Below are 12955 nucleotides of genomic sequence, written 5' to 3' on the forward strand. Positions count from 1 at the left end.
AGAGAGACAAAAGCCAATGGCTACTGCCTAGAAATTGCTGATTGTGGTTCCACGTATACATTACCCATAAGGTGTGTTTGCTTCTATCTCTGTCATTGTTATCACAGCATGAAAGGTAAAGGGACCCCTGACCGTTAGGTCCAGTCGCGGACGACTCTGGGGTTGCAGTGCTCATCTTGCTTTACTGGCCAAGGAAACCGGCGTTTGTCTGCAGACAGCCTCCAGGTCATGTGGCCAGCATGTCAAAGCTGCTTCTGGCGAACCAGAGCAGCACATAGAAACACCATTTACCTTCCCGCTGGAGCGGTACCTTTTTATCTACTGGCACTTGACGTGCTTTCGAACTGCAAGGTTGGCTGGAGCTGGGACCGAACAATGGGAGCTCACCCCGTTGCAGGGATTCGAACCGCCAATCTTCTGATTGGCAAGTTCTAGGCTCTGTGGTTTAGACCTCAGCGCCACCCGCATCTCACAGCATATTCAGTTCTTTTCAGACCGTGTGATTACGTATCATTGCTAATATGATTATGTGGCATGTTAGTGACGTTATTATTATTATGGATCACTCACCTTCCACTTCCAAAGTTACAGGCTTTGAGTACGCCGTCCCAAGGCTGTTCTTTGCCATACACCAATAGTGACCACTGTCTTCTCTTCGAACATTATGAATCCTCAAGTTGCCTGATTCAAGAATAGCAATCCGAGCATTTTCCTGCCACAAAAAAAGGGCCCAGAGTGAGAAAGGAAGGGATTTGCTCTACACCAGGGCTAAGGAGCTTTCAGACAATGGGTCAATAAGGGTATTTTGAACCCAGAGCCACCACTCACACCTGAAACGGGTTGCTCACCTTTATAACATTTTCTCCTTTGATCCACGATACTGAAGGCTTGGGGTTCCCCATCGTAGTGCATGGAAGAACAGCCTTCAGGCCTTCTATTACTTTCACATTGGAAGGTGGGCGGGTTATTTTGGGTTCTAAAACGAAAAAGGTCAAAATGAGATGGAGATAGCGATAGCTGACACATAATCATAATCAAAAGTCAAGTAAGACTATAAAAAGGAGGGTGGGGGAGACAACAGCCCTGTTTTACTCTCACTATTTGTGCTATAGGTACATTCACTTTCTTATAGTTCAGAGCAGAAACAAAGCTTTCCCTAAACCCCTGTCAGGGACTGGGCAGGGGAGGAATGGTGGAGACCGCCTCCCCAGGCTGAACCTTCCAGGGAGGAGGAAGAGGGAGACAGTATAGATTTACAACAGGGGTTTGAGGGAGGTCACAGCTCAGAGGCAGATGAGGGAAAAGTTGGGAAATAATGGGAGACAAGGAGGTGGAACCGGAATGGCAGCTGGCTGACACGGTGCCTTCAGAAAGCATTCTAGACCCTCCTTTCCCTTCCTCCCCCACAACAAACACTCTGTGAGGTGAGTGAGGCTGAGAGACTGCAGAGAAGTGTGACTAGCCCAAGGTCACCCAGCAGCTGCATGTGGAGGAGCGGGAAATCAAACCCGGTTCACCAGATTATGAGGCTACCGCTCTTAACCACTACACTACACTGGCTCACTGTAAGTTATCCTGACTACACATCCCCGAAGTTGGGTGTCTCATGAGGCAACTGCCACAGCTATGAGCAATTCATAACCATGTTCCAAATCACAGATGCATCCCAAGGGCAGAAATAGACTGAAACATAGGCTGCATCTACACAGCTATAAAAAAACGCTCTGGGGAAAAAACGTTTTAAAGTTCACAATGGAAAATTTCACAGCGCCATTTCTTTTTCATGTGAGGACAAAGCCAACTATACGTTCAGTATGGCGGGTGTATACTCACTCATTTTCACCTGCAATGCACCACATCTTTCTGCTGGTACCCCTACACCATTGTTTGCAGTGCAGCAATAGACTCCATCATCACTTTCCTCCACACTCAGAATGGTCAGGAGCTGCCCATTTTTCTCTATGCTATACCGTGTGTCAAAGAACCTGAAAAATACATTTAAGTGCATTAAAGGGGCATTTTAAAAGATGCATGTTGCAGACCTGAGCTTATTCACTTGTTGTGAAATGTGGGCTTATCACATTCACATATGTGAAATAGGCGTAAACCTATTTTCTTTTTTTCAAAAATGGGTGGAAATTAATGTGTGGCACCAGCAAATACAAACTTAGGGTGGGGAGTAATAACTGGCAGAAAAATAGCTGTGGAGCTTAAGTTGGTTACAAATGTTGGGTGCATGCCCCTCTCTTGCAGTGGCAAGAACCCATGGGGTCCCAGGTAATCACACTGGATCTGTGCTCCTTTGAAGAACTGAAGACACGGCAGAGACCGTCGTGGCATGAAGAAAAAATGGTTTATTCACCCAATTCAAAGTGCTGGCTTTGACCTATGAAGCCTTAAACGGCTCAGGACCGCAATACCTCAAGGACCGCCTCTTTCCATGTGAACCTACCCGGACCCTGAGATCGCCTTCTGAGACCCTCCTTCATGTGCCTCCTCCTCAAGATGTCCGGAGGGTGGCAACACGAGAACGGGGCCTTCTCTGCAATGGCTTCCCATCTGTGGAATGCTCTTCCCAGGGAAGTTCACCTGGTGCCTTCATTATACAGCTTTAGGCGTCAGGCAAAAACATTCCTTTTTTACCAGGCCTTTGGTTGAACTTATTGAAATCAAATTTTCTTTTAGAATGTGGTTCTTTTGGGGGCGGGGAGTTAATTGGGATATTGTTTTTGGTTTGATGTTATATGTTGTGGTCTTGTTTGTGAACCGCCCTGAGACCTCCGGGTATAGGGCGGTGTATAAATATTTATTTTATTTGAAAGGAGTCCAGATCTTACACCATAGTCCTTTCAAGAGGTGCTGGTAACCCGCAAAGCAGTGCAGGCACCCTTCAGCCAACCTGCCCAAGATGGCTCTCAGCTCTTCTTCCTCCTTCTTCCTCTCAGCCACCCTTGCTCCCAGAGCAGTTACCCTGGCAACCTTCCAAATCCCCACTCTCTGTTCACATCTCAGGGCCATAGCTGTCAACTTTCCCCTTTTTTTTAAGGGAAATTCCCTTATTCTGAATAGGATTCCTCAGAAGAAAAGGGAAAAGTTGACAGCTATGCTCAGGGCAAGGGAGAAGGAGTTCTCTCATATTGGTAATGGATTGTTCTTTTGATCGATGTAGCTCGGTCATGTTGTTTTGCATAAGCTAGGCCAGGATTTCCTCTGCAGCTTGCATTCTGCTTTCATATCCCAAATAACCCGAATCCTAGCATTTATTAATTTCTAGGATTTAGGGAGGGTCCCCTCCTTAAATCTCTAACAGTATTTTTGCATCGGTTTTCGCTAACTCATTTGTGGCAATGCGAAAATCTTTTGCCCACATAATTTTTACCTGATGGGAATGTTATTGCGAGTCCATGTGATCTCTGCCTGAGGATAAGCCTCGACTACACACTCAAAGATGGCCACCTCTTCGACTTGGGCATCCACTGTTTCAAGAGAAGCGGCGATGATGGGCGCTGCAAACAGAAGGAGGAAAAAGAAAGATGGCTTAAGAACACTAATAACGTTCATGGTAGACTCTAGTTGTTGTTTAGTTGTTTAGTCATGTCCGACTCTTCATGACCCCATCGACCAGAGCACACCAGGCACTCCTGTCTTCTGGTAGACTCTTGAGTTCACTCAAAAGAGATATACCTGTCTTTTATGCACAAAGCAAGCCCTCAGGGCAAATTAGAAGACAAAACCAGTTACACCCAACTGAAAGTCATCAAGATGAAGGACAAAGAAGAGAGAATCAGGTAATTTGGGATGAGGGAGAAATTCCGTTCAGTTCAGTTTTAAAGGCAATCCTACCCAACGCACACTTTACAAAGCAATGTATGAACTGAAAGACAGCCATCCTTCAAAAACCACACTTCTCTGAAACTGGCACTCCTCCAAATTTAGCAATGCCATTCTCAGTTAATTGCTGATGTGTGCAAAACCAAAAATGGTGGAAATGAGCAAGACCTCATTTAAAAAATATTAAGTGTAGAAGATGAATCTACTGCGGCAGTAGATGCCCCCTAGGCCTAGGCCATTTAGAACTTCAGAGATAAGAAGTGGCATCAGCATTTTGATGCAAACATCTCCTAATAACCCATTTTATGCTGTTTTGACTAATAACATGCACATTTTTTTTGCCTAGTGTTTTTCCCTAATACGATGCGTTCTAGTGATATTTCCTTGAATGTGGGCAATTTTATGTAAACCTTCCTGTGTTTACATTATTTGGTCAGAGAACTGCAGCAGAAAATTAGGAGAATTTCTTACTTGACAGGTAGTTGTATTCCATTTTGCAAGGTTCAAATGAGGTACTTTCTCGTTAAAATGCAAACAAAGTTGACTTTCTCCCCCCTTTCCCAAATACAGGGCGTACTTCACTTCTTTTTCTTTGGAGGTGTAGCAGATTTTGTGATACAGCTGACAAATACACACACACACACACACACACATATATATATATATATATATATATATATATATATATATATATAGACACCCTGTTTAATCCAAGGCCTTGGAGAACTGTAAATACTTTTATATCATGTCACAAAGTTATGATTAATGGAGATCAAAAGGGCGCCTCCTGCAAATTCTTTTCCCTTTTCTTGGCGTACGAAGGCACACAGCAAACAATTCTTTCAATGTACGTTTGCCAAAGACATCCATTGAGTGCCGGGTGAATTAGATATTGCTGACAGATCTGTTTTGCACTTTCCCTACAGCACCCTACAGAGAATGCTACAAGCAGCTGGGAGCATCCCCATACCATCCAAGGATGTTAAAACATTGCCCTCCTTACAGATAAATTACCAAATGGGCATCATGAGGAGGCAAGCTTACACCTGAGAGTCAAAAAATCTGTCTCTTAGAAAGCCCTAAGCATGGATGAGATCTGGATCAGGGATGGTCAAACCTAAAGGCTGGATTTTTTCTCGGTTTTATCTGTTCCCTGGCACGCACTCAAATGGGTCTAGTAACATGCTGGTTTGGGTCTCCAGCTTCCACCTGAGATCCCACTAATGAAATCCTCAGTAATGAGTGCTAAATTGTGGGTGAACATATCAGACGACACAGCGATTCTTCAACCAGCTCTTGTTTATTCACAGGCCAGAACTGAACTGAACTGAAGGGTTCAGCCAGCCTGCTTATATAGAGCTCCAGTACAACATAAGTGTAACAACTTTCTGTAACTATCCAATCACTGAACGTCACTTTTGATCCCTTATTTGCATATGTGGACCTGAGTGAAAACTATCTACAGTATTCCCCTGCTGGCCCAGGGTGAGAACTTCAGTACATAACAATGAGGATTTGTTTTTAAAGATTGCCACTAAAAAAGTAACATATGAATATAGCAGGCTGTTCGTTGAAGGAAAACTATATGAAAATGATGTACCGTTGGTACCTAACACCGAGTAAAATTGTGAAAATGTATAGAACTAGTTCAAATCTGTGTTGGAAATGTAAAGGGAAAGAGGGTACCTTTTACCATATGTGGTGGTCTTGTGGAGTGGTAAAAGGCTTCTGGGAAATGATATACAATGAGTTAAAGAAAATGTTTAAGAAAACTTTTGTTTAATTGGACTCCTTGGCAGGTTTTGAATAAACATACACAAATTTATTGAGGGTTAACATAGTAGATAGATAATATAAGGATGTATACAATTTTATAATATGCAGAAGTTAAAATGGGATGAGAAATCAGAAAGAGGAGCTGAGAGAAGTCATAGGGGGGAGGGTTTGTTGGGGAGGGGGGAGGGGGAAAAGGGGGGTCACCCTCCCCCTTGAAAGTTCTTCTCTGGCTTAGATTGTAATCCAAGCTGGAGAACTCCCTTCCCCTTTGACTGTACCTTCTCCTCCCACCCATTTATTTATGCAATGGCAGGAGGTCTGCCACTTCCTGTCTCCCTGCCACCATCAAAAATGAGAGTGAGTGGGCAGAAAGGGAGAAGAGAGACGCTCCTTTGCTGCCACCGTCATCACCAAAGTATCAGCTGACAATACAGCAGCAGTCAGGGAAGGGTGTTTCAGGGCACACTTGGTGAGGAAGCCAGATCCTGCCACAATCCTGATGAACATCCTTCAGAAACAAGATGTCATCTGAAACTGCCTTGAAACTGACTGAGCAATTTTGGAATTTATTTATTATTTTGGGGGATGGTTGCTTGGTTTTCTAAGCACCACTCAGAATCAAGCAGGGGCTGGGGTAGGTGAGATTGACCCACCGCTACTCAGGTTTTCAGCCATAGGGAACAGATCACATGACGGTAAGAGGAAAGATCCTTTGGAATCCTTGCGGTCCTTGAGATCCAGACCTTCCAAGTGTCCTTATTTTTCAGGGACAGTCCCAGGTTTACAGAAACCGTCTCACTTCCTGATCTGATACTAGAATGTCCTTTTCCCTTAGGACGTCCCAATTTTCATCAATGTTAGAGAGTATGGAGTTATGCAGCCCCCAAGCCAAGGAGATATGTAACTATTCAACCTTCAAAAGACATCTGAAGCAGCCGTGCAGGGGGAACTGGTTTTTTTTACTGTTTAATGTTTTATTATGTTTTTATATTTGTTGAAAGCCTACCAGAGTGGCTGGGGCAACCCTGTTAGATGGGTGGGGGTGTTGTTGTTGTTGTTGTTACAGTGGTACTGTACCTCAAGTTACAAATACTTCAGGTTACAAACTCCGCTAACCTGGAAGAGTTACCTCGAGTTGAGAACTTTGCCCCAAGGTGAGAATGGAAATCGTGTGCCGGCGGCGCAGCAGCAGCAAGAGGCCCTATTAGCGAAAGCATGCCTCTAGTTAAGGACAGTTTCAGGTTAAGAACGGACCTCCAGAACGAATTAAGTTTGTAAGTAGAGGTACCACTGTATTATTATTACAGTCAAACCTCGTAACTCGAACGCCTCCGTTGTCAAACGTTTCAGTTCCTGGACCCCGAAAAGCCAGAAATAAGTGTTCCCATTTTCAAACATTCCTCAGAACTTGAACGTCTGACGCAGCTTCCACTTGAGTGCAAGAAGCTCTTGCAACCAATCGGAAGCTGTGCCTCGGAACTCAAACATTTCGGAAGTCGAACGGTCTTCTGGGATGGATTACATTCGAGTTCTGAGATCTGACTGTATTATTATTATTATTATTATTATTATTATTATTATTATTATGGAATAGGATGTTCCTGTTTTCATCGGATAAATGTTGGAGGGTATGTGGGATCTAATATTCATTCTCTCACTGGAGCTCTGTACTGAGCCAATTTTTTGCAAAAAAAGACATTCCTAGGCTTTTCTTGACAGCTTGTTTGCATCTTAAAAGTCTAGTGTGACACATGATGATCCACATAAGCCTGACATCCTTTTGCTTTCTCAAGAAAAATAATAATCAAGTGTGGGTGATTGTCTCAGAGATCACGATTCCTTCATGCAGAGTTAAGGAAAGAATGCCATCCATTTTGGGGGGTTGCATCCAGCTACTAAATCATTTCCACACTCAAAGTGGATTTTCTCCTCAGCTGTACTCATGGAAGTTGTTCCTTATGCACAACGATTTAGCTGGATACAACTCTTTCTTTCTTTGCGCTTAGACAACAAAAAGTGCCATGGCACCAGTTTTCGTGGGCCAGGCAGCTAATTAGGAGCTAATGTTTTCAACTTGTGACTCAGCCTGTTCTATTTACAAAAGCTGTTGACAGCATTATGCAGTTGGATTGTGGGCACAATCTTACCGCCAGCATTTTAATTAAGTTCAGGCAAACACTTCTTTGAAATATTTGTGTAAATCTTCCTCCCAGGACAGTTTCCCCCTCTCCCACCACCATGTGAAAAATAATTTATAAGTAGCGTTCATCCTGAACTGATAAAAACTGTTTGCACAACCCGTGGTCTTAGCGGCCAACCTTTGTGTTATGTGCAATTGAGTATCTGCTTCATCCAGTGCTTTGGGGAATTTTAAAATGAAAATAATAGCTTGGCAGGCAGTAACCAAGAGCAGAATAGTGGCTGCTAACTCTTTCCCTTTCTGCTATATGTCCACCCAAAAGTTGACCTGTCAATCTGCTTTCTCAGCTAAGTAGGGAAAGGAACAGGCTCTCCAAATTTCTCTCTCACAGGAGAGAAAGCCATGGGGAGTTGAATATGGGGATGGTGTTGAACAGACAAAGCGGGTTCTTCTTCACGGAGAGCACGTGTTGCGGTGGGAGGAACCATAACATCCCCTGTTGCTGAGCAGGTTAGTTTGGATGGCCACGAATTTGATTGGACACCTTCAATTGTTGCTGGGGAAATTTTATTGTTGAAATTTTATTTGATTGATGGGGGTGCTATATATGTACCCTGCACACAATGTTGAGCTTCCTCTTTTCGCTGCACACATCGGATTACCGCCCACCCTCCCTTTATTTAGGGTTTGTTCCCGCTGACCTTGCTATGCCTGTCATGGGGTCATCTGCTTTGGGGCAGGGGCCTGGTAGGAATTTTACCATTTGGCTGATTGGCTGGTGCCATTTGGGTTTTGCCTACTGCGTAGCAAATCATCACAACTTGTAAGGCTGTGGTTAAAGGTACAGTAAAGGTAAAGGGACCCCTGACCATTAGGTCCAGTCATGACCAACTCTGGGGTTGCGGCGCTCATCTCGCTTTAATGGCTGAGGGAGCCGGCGTACAGCTTCTGGGTCATGACTAAGCTGCTTCTGGCGAACCAGAGCAGCGCAAGGAAACGCCGCTTACCTTCCGGCCGGAGGGGCACCTATTTATCTACTTGCACTTTGGCGTGCTTTCGAACTGCTAAGTTGGCAGGAGAAGGGACTGAGTAATGGGAACTCACCCCATCACGGGGATTCGAACTGCCAACCTTCTGATCGGCAAGTCCTAGGCTCTGTGGTTTAACCCACAGCATCACCCATGTCCCTAGAAGGTTGCGATTAGGCATTGGTTAATTTTTGGTTGGTGGGGGGGTATGTTTGGCTGTGCCTGCCCCTCCAATGCTGCTGCTGCAAGGGAATTCCATTAAAGGAATCCAGGGGCTCACCATGCTTTTGTCCGAACCCCTGGCAAGGGGCTATGGCCATGCAAGAGCCCCTGGGAGTATTTGGGGAGAGGGGAGAGCCTGGCGCCCAGCTTTATTTTTTCCCCAAAATTGTTTTCCCTTACTGACTTCCTCAGGGGTGCGGTTGTCAGTTCTGTTCTGACCTCCAAGTGGTAACAGATAGTCGCTAACCAATGCCTAAGCAACCACTCACATACTGTAATTCAATAAACTTGTGGCCAAAATTATGCCAAAAACCAAAACAAAAAGGATGTGTGAACCGTGTTTTTATTCGGGGATGTCTTGGGAGTCCTCGACATGCAAAAGTTGCTGAACAGACAGAAAGTTAAGCAGCCTCCTTTTCTACAACTTGCCCTCCTTCTTCAATGTCAACCTCTCTCAGAGTTGCCTTTAAAAAAAAGAGAACAATGGGGGGAGGATCACCAAACTTCCAGAAATGTGTCACTTGGGCCCTAAACAGATCTGTAAAATGTCAGCTGAAGTCATCGTTTACAAACTGAAGTCTGAAAATTAAAAACTGAAGTCTGTCAAAGTTTAAACTGGATCATGCGCCATAGAGGTATGACACTCTATGCAATTGCATATATTTAAGAGATAGAGTTACACACCTTCAAATGCATAGGTAGATATAAAACATACCGTATTTTTCCATGCATAAGACTAGGCATTTTATCAAAAAACTTGGTTTAAAATTGGGGCTCGTCTTATGCGTGGGTAGTGCTGTGGGGGCGTTTTATACATGGAAAAATACGGTATAAAGCAGGAATAAGTCCCACTAAAATTGAATGCTGTTAACTGTTCACAAGGCTGCAATGAATATTTGGATCTGTGTGTATGAAACATATATAGCTGTATGAGAAGATCTGTCTATCAATCTGTATTTCAGTGAATATTTTAAAGTGTGTTTTCTCTCTGAATGTGATTTCTATATGGGCTTTCAGAATAAATATTTGACGTGTTTTGTTTTGTTTTTAGCTGAATCATGCAAGGAGTGCCAAAGTCAGTGGATAAACAGATGAGGCTACAGTCCCATGCAAACTTAACTACAGGAAAGCCCTATTGAACACAGTAGGGCTTACAAACACACAGAGAATTGCACTGTTAAATTCTAATCCACACCTTGGTCTGGGAGATACAAATCGCATCAGTTAACGTGCACTGAATGGGCAAAGTTCAAATTCCTCAAGCATCCCTATATCTTCCTATCTGGCACACTTCTGAAGATTTATCTCATGCAGCCCGATGGTCTTATCTATTTACTTACAAGTCGCACAGAGTTCAGTGGGACTTAGTCTCAAAGCATTGCTAGCTGGAGCATATTCCAGCTCACAGCACAGGAAAAAGGTTTCTGTCTTATCACTTGTGTTTAACATGATACGGAGGATAAGCAGCCTTCCCACGCAAACAGCCCAGAGAAATTCCTTCCTCCATCACAGCGCCACTGATACGGCAGTTTTGTAAACACAAAAGAGACACCGGTTCTCCTTCGAAGGCAATCGCAGGTACAGTGCTGGGAGAAAGGAGTTCCCTTGTGCAAATTTCTGCGGCTTGTATCTCGATCACAGGCTTCGGAGCAAGTATAAAACTGGGGGCAAAGAAAATAGAAGATGGACATTAGCTTACACCAACCTTTAGGAGATTTCTCAGCCAAGCTGAAGGCCGCAAGAGTGAAGAAATGGACCAGTGGAATGTTGAAAGCGTCTTTCATGATTAATCCAGGAGGGAGAAAGGGATACGTCTCCTTCAGCCAAAGGCAGGCATATTCCTTCGTGACGGCTTCCCGTTGAAGCACGGCTTGCTGCAACGTCCCTCTCAGCCACTGTCCCTGCTGTGGGTACTAAGTATAATCAGGAATCCTCGCACTTGCTTGCAGTGATGGACAGGACCAGCTGCTGTGCTTCCACTTAGGTCAGTATCAAAACGTGGGGGCTCATGAAACAAGAGAACACAAATCCCTTTAGAATTCCTTCTAAGCAAACATTCAGCAGCAGACAATGCCCTTGATGCCTTTCTAATATAATAGCTGGAGCCAGGGCGACAGAAAATGCCCGGCCTCTGCTGTGGCCAAGAGCCAACAAACGCAGTGTTCTTCTTTCACGTTTCATTTGTATTTATTAAATTTGTATACCGCCTTTCACGGTGCTGTTTTTTCTAGAAAAAGAGGTGCCGGAACGCGCACTTAGAAGGGCAAGGGCGCCCACCTGAGAGGTGCCAGAACTGAATTCCGGCAAGTTTTGGCTGAACAAAAAGGAAAAAGTCTCGGCCTTTCATCCAGGGCAGTTCACAACATGAAAATGCAAAACGAGAACACGAAATACATAATGAAAGAAAAACAGACCCATAACTCATAAAAGGTAAAGGGAACCCTGACCATTAGGTCCAGTCGTGGCCGACTCTGGGGTTGCGGCGCTCATCTCGCTTTATTGGCCGAGGGAGCCGGCGTACAGCTTCCGGGTCATGTGGCCAGCATGACTAAGCTGCTTCTGGCGAACCAGAGCAGAGCACAGAAACGCCGTTTACCTTCCCGCCGGAGGGGTACCTATTTATCTGCTAGGTTGGCAGGAGCAGGGACCGAGCAATAGGAGCTCACCCTGTCATGGGGATTCGAACCACCAACCTTCTGATCGGCAAGCCCTAGGCTCTGTGGTTTAACCCACAGCGCCACCCATGTAGATTTAAAAGGTTGTTAATCAGTCAAAGGCCTGGTTACAGAGAAACATTTTTGCCTGGCGCCTAAAAATATGGCACCAGGTGAGCCTCCTTGGGGAGAGCATTCCACAAATGGGGAGCCACTGCAGAAAAGGCCCTCTCTCGTGGTGCCACCTTACTTACGCAGAGGCAGAATAGAGTGCATACTCTCCAACATTACTCTGATTAAAATAAAGAAGTCCCATTCCATAATGATAATTTTACTGTTCATACCCCACACGTCTAACTGGGTTGCCCAAGCAACTCTGGGCAGCTTCCAACATATATAGAATCATAATAAAACATGAAACTTTTTTTTTAAAAAAACCTTCCTTCCCTATACAGAATTGTCTTCAGATGGCTTGGGGGTCGGATAACCAGTCAGCCAGTGTGGTGTAGTGGTTAAGAGTGGTAGTCTTGTAATCTGGTGAACCGGGTTCGCGTCTCCGCTCCTCCACATGCAGCTGCTGGGTGTCCTTGGGCTAGTCACACTTCTTTGACGTCTCTTCACAGAGTGTTTGTTGTGGGGGAGGAAGGAAAAGGATAAGGTTAGCAGCTTTGAGACTCCTTCGGGTAGTGATAAAGCGGGATATCAAATCCAAACTCTTCTTCTCTTCTTCTTCATACCCTCCAACATTTCTCCAGTGAAAACAGGGACATCCTAATGAAAAGTGGGACATTCCAGGATCAAATCGTAAACCGGAACGGCTTCTCTAAATCAGGGACATCCCTGGAAAATAGGGACACTTGACGGGTCTAAGAGTGGTATTCTGACCAAGGCAGAATAGAATGGTATTAGTGGTACTATTACTTCCCTTGAAACTATACTTCTGTTGAAGCATTGGCTTTTTTTGCTGCTGCATCACACTGTTGACTTTTGTTAAGCTTGTGATCCATCAAGACCCCTAGAACCTTTTCACATGTACTGCTAGTAAGCCAGATGTCCCCCATCTTATATTTGTGCAGCTGGTTCTTCCGGTCTAAGTGCAAAACCTTACATTTTTCCCAGTTGAAATTCATTTTCTTAGCTTGGGCCCAGTTTTCCCATCTGTTAAGATCATTTTGAATTCTGATTCTGTCTTCTGCAACATTAGCTACCCCTCCCAGTTTGGCAGAACCCTGCGGCACCCCAATTGTCACTTTATCCAGGATGATGAGGAACCATGAATAAGCACTCTTTGGGTTCTGCCAGTT

General features: G+C 44.5%; 1 protein-coding gene across 1 annotated transcript in view; it reads right to left on the reverse strand.

Moving 5' to 3' along the window:
• Positions 1-11017, reverse strand: part of MUSK (muscle associated receptor tyrosine kinase) — a 59868-nt gene extending 48851 nt beyond the window's left edge. Inside the window, exons 1-5 of the mRNA XM_083720080.1 lie at positions 10703-11017; positions 3380-3506; positions 1834-1985; positions 849-976; positions 571-712 (exon numbers count right to left, since the gene is read on the reverse strand). Of these exons, the coding sequence (XP_083576206.1) occupies positions 571-712; positions 849-976; positions 1834-1985; positions 3380-3506; positions 10703-10781 (628 nt within the window). The 5' untranslated portion in view covers positions 10782-11017. The remainder of the gene's footprint in view (positions 1-570; positions 713-848; positions 977-1833; positions 1986-3379; positions 3507-10702) is intronic.
• Between the last annotated feature and the right edge of the window lie 1938 nt (positions 11018-12955).

The sequence above is a fragment of the Podarcis gaigeae genome (genome assembly GCF_964106915.1).
Source record: "Podarcis gaigeae genome assembly, chromosome: 17".
In the NCBI taxonomy this organism is placed as follows: Eukaryota; Metazoa; Chordata; class Lepidosauria; order Squamata; family Lacertidae; genus Podarcis; species Podarcis gaigeae.